Source organism: Anastrepha ludens, chromosome 3 (assembly GCF_028408465.1).
Source record: "Anastrepha ludens isolate Willacy chromosome 3, idAnaLude1.1, whole genome shotgun sequence".
Classification (NCBI taxonomy): Eukaryota; Metazoa; Arthropoda; class Insecta; order Diptera; family Tephritidae; genus Anastrepha; species Anastrepha ludens.
Window position 1 is genome coordinate 32,168,491 of NC_071499.1, and position 16,795 is coordinate 32,185,285.

The 16,795-nt window shown below is 37.2% G+C and overlaps 1 protein-coding gene across 1 annotated transcript; it reads left to right on the forward strand.

Annotated features, from left to right (window-relative positions):
* The first annotated feature begins 8,564 nt into the window (after positions 1-8,564).
* Positions 8,565-15,939, forward strand: LOC128856340 (uncharacterized). Its single transcript, XM_054091638.1, has 2 exons — positions 8,565-8,644; positions 14,818-15,939. Exon 2 carries the CDS (start codon positions 14,818-14,820, stop codon positions 15,760-15,762), a length of 945 nt encoding a protein of 314 aa, XP_053947613.1. The 5' UTR covers positions 8,565-8,644; the 3' UTR covers positions 15,763-15,939.
* The last annotated feature ends 856 nt before the right edge of the window (positions 15,940-16,795 follow it).

Below are 16,795 nucleotides of genomic sequence, written 5' to 3' on the forward strand. Positions count from 1 at the left end.
GTAAAATTTTGTGTTGGTTTTTTTTTGTTTTGTTTGTTTCTTTTGTTTTTTTTTATAATTTTTTTCTGTTTTTTTTTTAATTTTTTTTAATCTCTTTACGGTCAGTTATCCGGATGCAAGTTTTTTTTCTTTTTGTAAAATTTTGTATCGGTTCTTTTTTTGTTTTGTTTCTTGTTTCTTTACTTTTTATATTTGTTTCTTATTAGCTTCTTTTCGTTTTTTTATTATTTTTTTTATTTTCATTTTTTTTTTTTTTTTTTTGGAAAATTTTGTATTGCTTTTTTTTGTTTCTTTTGTTTTTATATTGGTTTTTTATAATTTTTTTTTGGCTTTTTATTGTTTTTTTTTTTATTTTTTTAATCTCTTTACGGCCAAGTTATCCAGAACCAAGATTGTTTGTTTTTTTTGAAAAATTTTGTATTGGTTTTTTTGTTTTTTGTTTCTTTTGCTTTTACCTATATATGTTTTTATTTATTAATTTTTTCGTTTTTTTTTGTTGTTGTTTTCTGTGTTTTTTTTTTTAATTTTTTCAATATCTTTACGGCAAGTTATCCGGAACCAAGTTTTTGGGTTTTTTTGTTTTGTAAAACTTTCTATTGGTTTTTTTGTTTTGTGTTTTGAGTCTTTTTTTTATTAATTTTTTTTTTTGTTTTTTTCTTTTTTTTGCTTTTTGTTTTTGTTTTAATCGCTTTACGGCCAAGTTATCCGGTATCAGGTTTTGGTTGTTTTTTGGTTTTGTTTTTTGCTTCTTTTGTTTTTATATTTGTTTTTTTATTACATTTTTTTCTGCTTTTGTAATCGCTTACGTCCAAGTTATCCGGAACCTATCTCGACCGTTAAACTATTTATGGATGCAATTTGAGCATCGCTTGTTTTGAATATTTTTGCTTTTTTATCAGTACTTCTTATCTAAGTTTTACAAATTATTCATAAAAAAACAGCAACAGAAGGCTGATAAGCAAAATTGAAAATATCTTTTAGCTGCGAAAACTATTCAAAACTTTAAAATTTCAAACAAATATTTAAGCAACTGAGCATTGAACGTAAATCGAGCGAGTATTCCCCTAGCCGCACTGCTTGATACCAGGATATCTAAAGCTCTCATACAAACAGTCAGCTTCCAAATAAAGTGTACATCACATTTATTTATTTATTTATTTTGTTTTTATACAAATTACATAAATGAAATAGATTCAAATTAAAAACCACACCAAAAAAAATGTAAAAACTCAAAAGTAATAAACTATAAACAATAAACAAAAAACAAAAAAAAATTAAAAAATTAAAAAATCAGAATGAAAATGAAAAAAACAACTATTTTTAGTTTTGTATAAAATTTATAAAAACTCATTGAATTTTGCTGTAATAAATTTTTTTTTTGTTATTTTTATAAAAAACATATTGAAATTGCAAAGTAAATAAATAAATAGATAAAACTTATCAACTCACGAAAAGCAATAAAATGAAAATAAACTCTAGCTCTTATACGAAATATACATACTTTATTTTGACGCTGACACTACATACACATACATAAGCGCCATATTTACGAATGTAATAGCTTAGTGAATGTCAAAGATCCAATACCAAGAAACTGCATTCGAATTATACTGAAAAACTTAGACAGTTTCCAGTGGTTTATTCTCCAATAAAAGTATAAAGTTGTTGCATTTTTTTATATTATGAAACATAAACATTAACGGTACATTAAATATAAATGCTATTACTTTGATACTATTTTGTGGAAGAGAAAAAACCTCCTCCTACATTATTGGCAACACATTTTTTGCTTATTTCATATCAGGAAAGTTTAAGACTTTTCTCTCCCTCTCTTACTCTTTCTATTTTCCTCTGTCTCTTCCTCACCTATCGTACTTTCCCTATTGACTGCTTCAAATAGTGCCGCTATCAAAATAAATAATCGAAATTCGTCTTTGCGGGTCAAAAACTTTGCGCATCTACAAAGCGATTTTATGGCGCAAACTGTCGCCTAATGACAATGAAAGTGAAAGTCGATACACACACACAAATATAAATACTTGTATATATGTATATATGCAAAAGTGTTAGCGAAAACGAAAGAGACAAAGCGAGAGTAAACGGATGTGGGTCAGTGTCAGGCAGCAAATAAAGGCGACGCGAAGCCACAAGACAGCAGCAGCCAAACCTCAGCCAGATTCAGATTGGCAAAAAGCAATCGTGAGCCAATGCGAAAAATCTACAGCTGAATAAGGCGAAAGGCAATAAAAGGGCCAAAGTAGCTGTGAAGTTGGTAGAGCATATAAAGTCAAGTAAAGTTAGTCGTGAAGGTAAGTTGCTTGGGGAAATCAGAAAGCAGCACAAGTTCCACCATAAAAAACATTGCACTACAGAGACATGGCGGCAAAGGTGTGTAGACTCCGGAGTGTTTACTCCGATGCTTGATTAACATGCCTAAATGTCAATGGCTGACAAACTTTATTGAGACTGCTGTAAAACAGCAAAGCATAAAGAAAAACTTTTGAGGATAATGGCATAAAATCACGAGTATGCTGTTGGTAAACCACACGCGATGGCAAGACAACTGGAACTCACCTAGTGCCACCCACCGTTGTGGTGGAGGGATCGATGATTGTTGTGTAACTGCTGTCGTTTTATGCGTGTGCTATGGCTTTTGTTTATCTCTTTTAGAAGGCAAAACAAAAAAATTCTTTCAAAGTTTTACAATCATTGTCGACAACACCTTGCCCACCTCGCTTTCGCACCTCCATCGTGCGCCAACAAAAAGTGTTAATGACCCAGATAATCATCAAAGAAGCTTCTGAGGTCTTAGTTTTGACGCCGTTGTCGATGCGTTAAGCCAAAGTGTAAGAAATGTTCGAAATGTCCTACGCACTTTCCCACTAACAAGGAAATGACACATACATATTTTTGAGTGTACACATAAACATCTACAAGTATCTATGAGTCTGTGTGTACGGCTTTCCACGTTTGTGCGCCTTGAAATAGTTGTGAAGCCATAAAATCATCGAAAATTTTCACGAAAAGCAATCAAATGAAAATAAACTCTAGCTCTTATACGAAATATGCATAATATGGTACATACGTACATACATACATACATGCGCACATACGGTAGCATTCATGATAAATTAAGATAGATGTGTTAACGATGACAATTTTGAGGCTAACACTAATTCGGATAGTTAGAAAGTGATGTAGTTCGTGTTTGTAATACTAATGATGGGCTCATTGGCTTATTTTATGAAGTATTCAAATGAAAGTGGAAAATATTGAAATAAGATTTCTATGTTGTTGTGATGCTGGTTATATGAAAAACTGATAGAAAACGGATTGCGCCCATCACAGACTGCGTGACGTCACATTGATGTAGTTATGTGGTCTTGCCACTCCATTGCTCTTTGCAATAAATTTAGTGATTTTTATATCCAAAATGGGAAATTTTTTAATCTGAAGCTACCAAAATTATAAATTTAAAACATGGTTAAAAAGGTAATTCTTTAAATGATTCTGCAAAGATTTTAGTGCTATTGAAAATTTGTTGGTTCTTATAAAATTTGGCGTTTTGAAAGTGCAAATCTCATTTCTTGCCTATTTTGCGGTTTTGCAAGAATATTGGGTATTCTTCTTTCAACACTTCCTAACATTTAAAGCCATTTTATAAACCTAAAAAACCTTTGAATTTACTGTACATGAATTAAAGCCATAAAGATGTAATTAAAGTAAAAAAATACCAAAAAATACCAGATAATGCCAAAGAAACCATAACGAGCTTTTTGAAAAAGAAGCACCTTATCTGGTGGCATAAGCCCAAATATAGCAAAAAGAATGTTTTCCGCCTTTTTTTATGAAATCCTCTTAACGAAAGTTTTAAATAAAGGATGGTTAAATTTTACGGGCCGATATTGAATGTAAACCACACCTAACCGTCAAGCTTTTGTTCTGCATTTCATTTGACATTTTTCAATTTCAGACTAATACAATTTGAATCATGGAAAGATACACAATCAAGCAACGCGTTAAAGTTATTCAGGCTTATTATGAAAACGGGCGTTCAAATCAAGATAGATATCGCGCACTTCGTGTTTTTTCGGTCAATTTAATCGTCCAAATGTGCGTACAATCGGAAAAATTGTGCAAAAGTTTCAGCAAACCGGGTCTGTAGGAGATGTGAAAACACCAGTGCATGCTCGTACAGCTCGTACTGCAGAAAATATTGCTGCTGTTCGCGATAGTGTAGTTGAAGAGCCGTCCACCTCAACTCGTCGTCGTGCCCAACAATTGCACCTCTCACGCTCGTCGTTGATGATTATTATGCATAAAGACTTGCATTTACACGCTTACAAGGTGCAATTGACTCAAGAACTAAAGCCTCTTGACCATTTCACGATTGGTCAATGGTCAGAATGGTGGCAGGAAATGGCAACAGTGAATGACCAATTTTCGAAGAAAATCATCTTCAGTGATGAGGCACATTGTCACCTCAGTGGATTCGTCAATAAGCAGAATTGCCGCATTTGGACGAATGATAATCCAAGAGTGATTACCGAAAAACCAATGCACCACAAAGAGTGACTATTTGGTGCGGTTTATGGGCCGGCGGCATCATTGGGCTGTATTTTTTCCAAAATGAGGCGGATCAGGCAGTTACTGTGAATATTGTTCGCTATCGTGAGATGGTAACGAACTTTTTATGGCCCGAATTGGAAGATATGAATATGGACGATATGTGGTTTCAACAGGACGGTGGCACGTGTCACACAGCTAACGAAGCAATGGTTTTTTTGCGCGAAGATTTTGATGGACGAATAATCTCACGTCGCGGCGATGTCAATTGGCCGCCAAGATCATGGGATTTGACACCGTTGAACTTCTTTCTTTGAAGTTATTCGATAAGCCAGCAACAATTCAAGAGGTAAAGGATGATATAATTCACCGCATTAACGGCATAGAACCTCAATTATGCCTCAGCGTCATCGAAAATTTGGACCATCGGATGGAGGTGTGCCGTCAAGGCCACGGCAGCTATTTGGCCAATATTTTGTTTCATACCTAATTGAGCTATACTAATATTATCACAATAAAGAGATAAGATAATAATTTCCTAAAAAAAATTCTATCTTATTTAAAATCAACACCGGCCCTTAAAACTTAACCACTCTTTACAAGGATCGATTTTTATAACTCTATTTTTCAATAGTCTACTTTACATAACCATAACAGATTTATTTAAAAAAACACACACAGTTAAGATAATTTGTCATGCATAGTAAAGTTTCTCAAATAGCTTAATAAAAATTTGGTATTTTCGTTTCTTTAAATGGGTATTTCAGTGCTGTTTTATATCCAAAACTAGGCAACACTGCAGTTGCGAGAGAGACTTAACTGCTCGAAAGAGAAAAAGAAGAACAAACTGCAAGAATTCTTCAATAAAGCAAGACGGGAAACAAACCATAACAATCAGTTGAAAGTTATTTCCCACACGCGTTGAATTTGTTGTCGCTTTTATTGTATGATAGTTTCATGTTGTTCGTGACTGAGTGAACATTGAACACAAAAATAAAGAGAAAGAGTTCAATTTGAGTGCAGGACTAGTTTAAAAGGCGAGATGAGTATTCGCATATAATTGTTTTGTTTTTTTTTGATACTTTCTATACAAGCATTTTGGCATATTTTATATATAAAAGTAGAGCTGAATAGAACTGGGTGAACTATGGAACTCATTTTTACAAAATTTATATTTCACATAATAATAAACTTCACATTTTAATTAAAAGAGGCTAGAAAAATGTCAGGAAGAAAGAACTAATATAAAACTACGCGGCTAGAGAACAAAACAAATGGTAAAACCCGTTATTAAAACGGGAGTCTGGTCCCATTGATCACCAATTTGACTACGGTGACGTCAGGAAAATCAGTTGATATTATCAAATTCACTGAGAGCAAATTAATGGTGCTACGATGGCAGCTATCTCATTATTGTATTTTATATATATATGTAAATAATTTTGTATGATCAGAGATATATCCTTCTCTAGGGTTAAAATATGATGTATAGTATTTGCCTCGATGGTGAATGAGATCAATATAGTTATGAAAGCTTCTTCACACGAGAAATTCCCTTTTCTCCCAGTGCACCGGAGTTCTTACGAGCAAACACTGTTTTCGCATTTTCACAGATGGCTCCAAGACCGATCACGGCTTCGACTCTGGGGTCTACGTGAAATCCAGCGCATGAGTACCGCTCACCCAGCGACCAGTGAACACTGCGAAACAATGAGTTTAGAAATTGAATGGCGGGGGATTCCCATCACCTTAAGCGTTCTGTGTATATCGTATTGAGGCCATAGTGTTTTCGAAGTAGCACACGACGAGACAGACCTCTATGTGTGTTGCGCTTTTTTTAGAAAGAAATTGTGTAGTTTCTCTTTAACAACGGTCGAGGGGACACCGACATCTGAGAGGGGGATAGCTGAACCCGGTTCTGTCGATCCCTTCCTGGCAAGCTCAACGGCAATTTCATTTCCCTCTATATTCCTGTGCCCAGGAAACCAAATAAGGGAAATCTTTCCTGCCAGTTCGAGACGTTTGAGTTCCTCCTTACAGGAGTTCACCAGAAGAGAGCTGCAATACGGCGACGGCAGGGCCTTAATCGCAGCTTGACTAACAGAAAAAATTTAAATGTCTCCCTTCCAACAGCGATCCCGAAGCAGTTTGCATGCGTGCAGGATCACGAAGACCTCTGCTTGAAAAACACTGCTCATTTCCGGCACTTTAAAGGGGACCGAAATGCTGGCTGATTTAGAGAAAACCCCCGATCCCACTCCAGATTCCATCTTGAATCCGTCAGTGAAAACAGAGGTACCTATATCCGTGCCGACTCTCTCCTCTTTCCAATCTTGCCTGCTTGGAAGCGTAGCCCTAGCACAACCCTCAAATCCCAGTTTGCGGATGGATAGATCAGTGCGAAGAACAGAGAAGGAAGGGGAGATCTGCTTCAAAATGCTATTATGTCCTGCAGGAAGCTATCTCCAGAGGGCAATAGCGATCTGAACAGCAATGGATTTAACTTGCAGATCCACAGGAAGTAAGTGCAGAATAACGTTGAGCGCAGCAGTGGGACATATTCTACAAGCACCAGCGATACCCACACATGCAGTTCTCTGCACTCTCTCTAGTTTAGTGGTGTTATAGCCTTTCTGAAGGTCTACCCACTAAACTAGGCAACCGTATGTAAAAATTGGCAGAACCAATGAGTTGTACATCCAAAGTACGACACGTGGCTTGAGACTGATATATATATACACATTTATAGTATTACAACAAACAAAAAAGTTGCATGATAGATACAATTTGCGCAACCTTGTATTATACTTATATATTCTATGCTGCCAAAAAACAATACCTCTTCTTCTGTTTCTAAGCCTTCTATGGCAATCATATTCACAGCTCAGTTAACTTGATTACTCTGCACACTGAGTTCCCGTAATTCTCAACATATTCAAGTATTTGTTTTAAAATTTTAGATTTCCTCTTCAAGTGAACTGTGAAGCGGATAAATGATGCCGACGTCCATTTGAAACGAGTATTGCAAAATTCATTTTTAGCAATCCGCATAACACAACTACCCATCCACTGCAACAGGTCTCCACTACACTCAGCTGAGTTTTTGTCATTTCAGTTGCCGATCTGTGATTGAAAGCAAACACATTTCCCAAAATATACGCAAATTTTCGCTTGCCTGGCTCTGCTGCAAAACAAAAAATAGCGCGTTAAATCGTTCGAAATCGCATCAATCAGCGAAAAATTTTATTTGCACAGAGCCGAAAAAAAAACAAAACTAAAAATCACCAAAAAGAGGGTTTCGCCAATAAAAGGCGATTTATTTAGATTTTTTAGGAAATTCTATATATATATTTTTTGTTACTGCCAATGTTATTGTTTTTGTAATGTACATTTTTGTTGTTTACTTTTAATTTGTAAACAACTCGTGTTGATCGTCGGATGCGAATTGGTTTATTTTGCACAGACACACGCGCACAAATCCACTGATACAATAGGCAATGACAGAAAAGAAATGCAGTAGCGTAAAAAGTTCGCAAAATTTCTAGTGAAAAAAAACAAAACCATGCAAGAAAAGATGAGCGGGTGGTGCGTTTGATGTATTTTAAAACTTAATGCCTTTAATGTTTGTATATATGCACATACACATATATATTTTTACATGCATACATGCATATGTTTATTCACGTGTATTTACATAGTTATGTATGTATGTATGTATGTGTGCGATTCCGCCAGATTTGACGCCGTTCCAGTAAATCTGGGTGGACGCGCTTGCAGCTGTATTTAGAAACGTTTCAGCTGCGGCCACGCATTGAGTGCGACAGTTAGAGTGAACTTTTTGAACGCAAAAAAATATATATAAATAGATTTATATTGGGCATTACTTTAACTTTTAAAGGATTACATGTGTGTGCAATTTGAAAGTGTTTTTGTATACATCTACATACATACATGCATTCATAAGTACATATATACTTATATGCGCATGTATTCTATTTAATAAGCGACAACGACTGCTTGAAAATAGAAAAAATTGAACAAAATTAGGCCAATTGGTGAGAAATCAGAAAAAGTCAGTGTGAGTATTTAATTTCCCTGCTTCGCATCTGGATGTGGTGGGGGTGTACAGCTTCAATCGTCGCTTAGTACGCCGCAAAGTGCGCCATATAAGTAGTGACCAAAAATAGTAACTTTGATCTGAAAGGCTGAAATTTAGAATATGCGCTACATTCACTTAGATAAGAGAAAACAAGTAAAGAAGTATTAAGTTTCATCCAAACCGAAGTATCAGGTCAGTCGTTAAGTTCGTGCGCTTTTTAAAGGTGGTTTTAAAATTGATAAAAAATATGTTTAAAGTATTTATTAATCAATAATATATGTTCCTTCATTATTTACAATGTCTTCCCAACGTTTAGGCAAATTTTCAATTCCCTGCTCAAAAAATTGTTTGTCCTTGGAGCCAAAATACCCTTCGATATCCCTTTTTATAGCTTCTTTTGAGGAGTAGTTCTTGTTACACATACGGGATTGAAGTCCACGGAAAAGGTGATAATAACAAGGTGCAATATCCGGAGAGTATGGTGGATGCGGCATTAGCTCCCATCCGAGCTCGTTCAGCTTGCCTAAAGTTTGCCTTGCGGTTTGAGGTCCTGCGTTGTCGTGGTGAAACAAAACTTTGCGTCTATTCCCCTAAAGACGGTCGATTTTTGTTAAGTGCCTCATTCTGGTTTGATAGCTGATGGGAATAATAATCAGAAGTTATCGTCTGGTTTGGTTGGAGAAGTTCATAATAAACAATACCGGCCATATCCCACCAAATAGACGGGAGAATCTTCTTGGGGTGAAGGCCATCTCTAGGGATGGGTTCAGGTGTTTCATCTTTATGTAACCATTGGCGTTTGCGAATAGGATTATTGTGCGGACCCATTTTTCATCACCAGTAACGATACAGTTCAAGAAACTTTTATTTTCAAGCCGTTGCAGCAGCTGAGAACACACATTCACACTCTGCTGAAGGTTGGCAACGGAAAGTCTATGCGGAACCCATTTTCCCAGCTTTGAAACCTTTGCCAACTAAACCAGGTGCCTGTGAACTATTCCATGCGATGCATTTTACCTCTGAGCTATCATATCGACTGTCAAATTTGGCTCAGCTTCCATGAGTTCGAGCAAGGCGTCGGAGTTAAAGACTTCAGGACGACCAGCGCGCGGGGCATCCTCCACGTCGCAGTTACCACTTCGGAATTTTGAAAACCGCTTTTGCGCAGTCCTTATACTCACGGTATCCTCTCCGTGAACAGTGTTTATTTCTGCAGCAGCAGTTGTTGCATTTTTACCACTTTTATAAAAAAAATACACAGGCAAAATATGCCTCTTATACGCGTTCGAAGATTCCATTTTATTCTTTAACCACACGTTCTTCTATACGCGATTAAAATCACTTGTTGAATGCACAATATATCAAAGAAAATATAAATAGTTCCGTTATATTCCGCGAATAATTTTTTGTATGCAAAAATCATACAAAAGTGAAATTATGGGTAAAATACGCACGAGCTTATGGACTGACCTGATACATATGAGCGTCGCTTAAGAACTCCGTGCAAAAGTAAAAACTACTTAATTGTGACGCGTAATTTTTTTTTCGACATAGTTTCCTTTAAGGCTTATGCACTTCGTCCAACGCTATTCCAGTTTGCTAATACCTTCCGAACAATAGGATTTACCCCAGTGTGAAAAGTAACCACTCATTTCTGCAATCACCTTCTCTTGTGATCTCTTTTCGCCAGCCATTTCTTCAAATTGGGGAACAAATAGTAATCCAAGTGATCCGAGAGAGACAAGTCTAGAGAATACAGAGAATGTGAATCGAGTTAAAATCCTATTTCTATAAATTTTTTCTACCACAACTCCTGTGACGTGAGCTGGTGCGTTGTCGTGAAAGCAAAAGGGGCTTTTTTTAAAATAGTTCGAATCCTCCATTCGAACGAATGCAAAACACAAAGAAATATACCGCCCTGACTGAAACTTGGTGCGTGCTCTTCTAAGAGATGCTAATCAAACATAACCTCAATACGTGCCAGTAGTGCCAGCTCTCTGAGTTTGCGCGTACTTTTCAAACAATACTCGCATACGCGCGCTTCTTTTAGCAAAATTTTATTTTGAATGGTTGTTAATCTTTTTAATCAATCCAACTCGTTGACAATACTAGTTATAGTTTGTAAAGGACACAAGGAAGTTTAGCTTTAATATATATAAAATGTGGACTTGATTTTTTTCGATCCCCATAATACAAGTACTTTCGTTTCAATTAGATGAGTTGGGGAGCGATATGTCATTAGATGAGTTGGGGTGTCATCACACCCGATTCGAGTTAGTTTTATTAAGTCGTTAACGGCATACTTAGCCAACAAAAACGTGACATCGCATATTTTTCAAAATTTTACTTCTGTCATGTTTTCTTTTTAGGTAAATTTTTGAATATTTTTGTATCACTTATAACAGAGATTTTTCTCCTTCTTCTTGACTGAAGCGTAGTGATTTTGGCCGAGTTTACCAAACGCGCCAGTTTTTTCTTTCTCGTGCTAACCGACACCCGTTGGAAACACCAAGTGAAGTCAAGTCTCTCTCCATTGGATCTTGCCAACGCAGATAAGCCTTCCTCTTCCTCTGCTTACACTAACTGGTACCGCATCGAATACTTTCAGAGCAGATGCGATGTATGTATGCATTTGCATACATTTGCATTACTTGACCCAGCCAACGAAGACGCTGGATCTTTATTCGCTGCGCTCGTCGTAAAGCTCATACAGCTCATTGTTCCATTGCTTAAGATACTCGCCGTCACCAACGTACAAAAGTTCAAACATCTTCCGCAGAGTTCTTCTCTCAAACACTCCAAGGGACGCCCCCGATTCGGATGTTGCCATCGTCCAAGTTTCTGCGCCTTACTTTAGGACAGGATTGATGAGAGCCTTATAAAGTGTTAATTTTGTTCGTCGAGAGAGGACTTTACTACTCAATTGCCTACTTAAACCAAAGTAGCACTTGTTGACAAGAGAGACTCTGCGTTGGATTTCAAGGCTAACTTTGTTATGGGTATTAATGTTGGTTACTAAATAAACGAAGTCTCTAACAACCTCGAAATCATAATCGTCAACTGTGACTTGGGTGCCGATACGCGAATGTTCTGACTGGTGTTTTGTCAGATGACAGGAGGTACTTCGTCTTGTCCATATTCACCACCGCCTCTTCGAGAATCTCCTCAAGAAAAAACTATACAAATTTCTGTCCCTGAGGCTTCTGAGCCCATTGGAACAGGCTCACTGAGAACATATAAAATTGCTTTTATTATCTACTTAGTTTGTTACTGCATCCAAAAAAGTAATTTTTGGCTCTTGGACTTGAAGATTTTTTTGCAACGTCATCAGTAGGGGAAAATGGGGAGTTGTGAGACATTGTTACCTTTCGGCATTATTCATTTGTTTACATTCGATTTTAAGTGTCAACAAGTGTTCTCGATGCGATCTCACTTTTCAGCTAGCATTGGTCATATTTACACACATTCGACGCGTCACTCCAGTTACTGTGTTTTGGAATGTCTCGGTAAGTTTTTTTCATCATTTGTTTTGCGATACATTCGATCAGTTGTTATAGCAAATTGCAAATGTCAATATATACAAATTATTAATTGTCCTATTAGCTTTGAATTTACACATTCACTTGGACATGAACGTTCGATGTGTTTATGACTACGCGGCCATTAAAAAAAAAAACGATTTGGGAAGTTGTGAGACACCGTTTTTTTCGACGTTTTAACGCATCTTTCATAAGTACCTCGCAATATTCATGCATTGTTGTATATATATCATGTATATATATCATCTGCAAAGGTGCAATGACGAAAGAGTTAAGCAGAAACAACTCCATTCATTGCAATGTATGCGATCGAGCTGTGCACCTAAAGTGTGCCAATTTACGAACTGGTTATTGTACATGTTCTCACTGCGAATCATCAGATTGATGGCATTGCATTTTTTATACACTTTTTTATAACAATTGTCTTTTCTTTTTTATTTTTCATCTTAATAAAGAACTAACAACTAAAATAAGTAATTTTTATTGATTTAAACCAAGGTGTCTCACAACTCCCCACATTTTTGTATTTTGTATTATGTTTTATATTATTATATACAATTTTAATTTTAAGGAAAATTGTAGTTTTGTTAAATAGGCCATACCAATAGCTTCCAGTGTTCATTGCCTAAAGATTCCATCGTTGACATATGCAGAATATTAAGATTTTGAGTAATACGGGTCCAAAAACAAAACCCGTCTCACAACTCCCCATTCTCCCCTACTAAATTTGATAACAAAGAATTCAATTCCTCAACTACATCCCATCTTTATTATACTCTAAACATCGAGATGGGTGACAATTTGGGACTGGATTTACTGTTTGGTAAGAAAGCAGCCGTCGCCTTGCCTCCTGTCCCTTCTAAAGCCATTTGCTACTTTTCTTTATACAGCACAGAAAAGGCACCACTTACGGTTGTCGCTGTTTTCAAAATACTCCAGCAGGTGGTATTGTTTATGCGAAATGGTCGCTTCAAACTCACAACTCGAGCCCGTAAAATATTTTCTGAGCGGTTCTTTAAAGATCGATCTTCTGGAAACTGGATCAACTGGGAACTGGATCAAACTCATAACACGAGCCAGTTGCAAAATAGAACTGACAGCCTAGGCTACTGCAGGGCCAGCCGAAGTAGCAATGTACGTGCAGTTATAGGTCGTAGTTAGGTTCGGTAGTGCAGCCTGATCAATAAAAAAGATCTCACATAGACCTCTAGTGTCCATTGTGTTACTAGTGCTATGAATTTGGAGTCGAAGAAATTATTTTATGTAATTCTTAATGCGCATCTTCGCGAGTTTCAACAAGTCGTTCAACCTTTTATCAGCAATATCCTTCAAGGGTGAAAAATAAGTAGGAACATTTATCAAGCCCTACAATGAGCAGGGCAGTGGCACAGTAAAGGGTTTTCCAATAAGAGGTATTATTTTGATATTCAAAGAAAAATGCAATTTTTTAATATAAATGATTCGATGTTTATTTCATTATAAAGAGGAAGGTATGCCGTTAATAGAGGAAAATAACATCAGGCATATGACCACCACGACCACGCTTACAGGACTATATTTCATGAAATTCTGCATAACCGAATTGAAAAGTCGCTACCCTACATCCTCGATAACCTCACGAATTCCATCTCGGTGTCTTGAATCGATCCTGGGCTGTTGGCGTAGACCTTCTCTTTCACGTGACCCCAAAGAAAAAAGTCTGAAGGTGTTAAATCACAAGAACTTGGTGGTGGTTGGCCTCTTCAAGAGATAACACGGTCCGGAAACTTTTCCCCTAAAAGATCAATGGTTGCGTTGCTTGTGTGGCACGTAGCGCCGTCTTGTTGAAAATAAACGTTGTCCAGATCAATACCATCCAATTCCGGCCAAAAAAATCGTGAATCATCTCTCCTGTTAAACACCTAACAACTGTTATTGGAAAACCCTTTAGGTGTCCTAAAGTACCTCTAGCATTTGCATGCAACTAAGTGTTGCATTACCCTGAACTAAACCCAGTACTCCCATCAATTTTTTGCCGTTTTTTTCTAAAGAGTAATAAAATAAAGTTTGTAGTTTTCGTATTTCAAGTCTTTAGCATAATGTTGCAGGTTTTGTACGTGGTTGAGTGTTCCCATAACGACTGCGTTTCCAAAGCAAGTTCCTCATTCAGTTCCGTTTTCAGAAAGGAGAGCCATTGGTGTATATCTGGTGTGCTCAATCTCGGCAAGGGAATACCTTAGCGAGCTCATTGGCTTTCGCATTACCTTCTATTCCTTTAAGCGCTGGTATCCAGTAAATAGTGGCCAAGCCATTTCCGCAGAGTTAAATTATTTTGGATCTACATTTTTGAACATATTTCGAGTTAGTTCAAGGAGCTATAACTGCTTTAATTGTCGCTTGGCTATCAATGAAAATGTTTGTCCGAGTTTTAAGAGAGTTTATCTCCAGAGCCAAGGAGAGGAGGAAAAATCTTAAAAAAATTAATGATTGTTTATTTGTGATTAGCAGCCCGTGCCCAACAGGTGTCCCAACCTTTAGTTTGGGAGGATATGCTGATAGAATTTCTTATAAATTATAAACACATCTAGTTTTATAACTGTTTGGTTATTTATATTTTTCACTTCATTTCTGCAGATGACCGACATCACTAATGACTTAATTGAGATCAATCTCTCAACCGATGAGTTAATGCTGAAGGAACTGGAGCGACGTGATGGCATCTACTCGTTTATATTTCACGAGCTGGACGTGCCTAAACCGGATACGCCAACACCGAACACATCGCCCGACAAACTAGTGGATGTTAATTACATAACAACAACAACAACTACGGCAATTACTACTACTACTACCACTACAATCATAGATGAGCTCAACGCCAATACAGACTCCGACAGTAGCAGCTTGTCTGATGAGTTGAAAATCAAAGCAGAAACTATTTTCATGCAACGTTCCCAATTTAATTGCCCTTCAAGCAGCAATACAGCAGCAACAGCAACAAAAACTATTGTATTTTCTGTACCAGCCACAACGTCCTTCATCAATACATTTCCCATCATCAAGGGCACGGGATCAACCGCAACAGCCACTGGCGCACCAACAATTATTGTACCCAGCCTATTTGCCGCGTCACCTCTGACCACACCGTCCACCACTGCCGCCTCGACAGCCATCAACGGCGTTAGTGCCACTTTACCGTATTTTCCCAGCAGCCTCAGTGGCATTGGCATGCGTAGCTATCATGAATACTTAAAGACGTGGCACCCGCCTCCCTCACTCGTCTATGACAATCCCAAGCTCTATACTTATATGGCTAATTGTGGCTTCCGTGTGCGCGTGCCCACACCACGCTTCTCGCACATCTCAGCGCCACTAGTGCGCAATCGACGGCACGCCCTCAAACAGACGCCGGAGTACAAGCAAATAACCGATTCGAAGAAGTATGCGCACGTGGCTGATTTGAGGGCGCTATTCCCTCACGATCCAGATGTGCATGCGCCCTTTGCTGCAGCAGGAGGCATGACAATAACGTCAAGTACAACGCTAGGCAACGGAGAGTTAGAGGATGTGTTGTTGTGAAAGTGCGGCGGCGTTGATGACTGGCTCGCTGACAATTAAGAGGTATTTGTTAGAAATTTGGGACATTTTTGGGATGCAAATCAACGATTATAATTATAATTTGTAAGATTTAAGAGTAGCTTAACTGCTTGTTTGTATTGTGTAACTGATAAGTGTAACCTCAGTATGGGAGACATAAAATGCATAGCAAAATATAATAAAATAGTAAAACTTTCTAGTTGCCCGTGTCCGTTTGCAAATATTTTGGTCTGTAGAATGTTGATTAAAAAGCAACGAACTACTTCAATTCTCAATTGGGCCACTCCACAGGCAAAGCAGGGGTTTTCTTTCGTTTGCACAAAAAGTTAGATCTTTTTCAACTACCTTGACCACAGATCAATCACACACACGCCAACGTTTAAGCAAATAAACACAAGTGGCATGCATTCACTCAAATCAAAACACTTGAAAGTTATACAAATCGAATTTGTGATGAAATCAAGATAGGATACCAAGAAAGTAGTAGAGAAAGTTTTTCTGCCATGCGGAACTTGAGTATGAAGAGGAGTGATATGAAATCAATGCATGGCCGCAAAGTTAAAGTGATGAAGGAGAAGAAAAAAATGTTCGCAAAAAAAACTAAATTTGAATGTACATATAAACGTACACATGTGTGTATGTACATCCACATGTATAAGTATGCATCTGAAGGTAGATTAAGGAGATCCATATTTCTTAGCTTTCTTTCTTTTATTTTACCACGATAAGGGGCTAAGGGTAAGTATTCATTCGATAGAACTCTTTCTGCTGTACAAAACTATGTTAATTGTATTTTTGAATTATTTAGTTGTTTACTAGTTTTGTGGCTTAGAAATGGAGTGCCCAGGAGGCAAAAATCAACATTTTCGACATCTGCTCTTCTTTGCTTTTCATCGAGATCAAAAAGGTGCCGAAACAGCCCGGGATATTTGTGAGGTGTGTGAAGAAGGTCCAAGGCTAATTCACTAAAGGTGATGGCACTAGACCAACAACAATGTTCTGTACGTTTGATTGT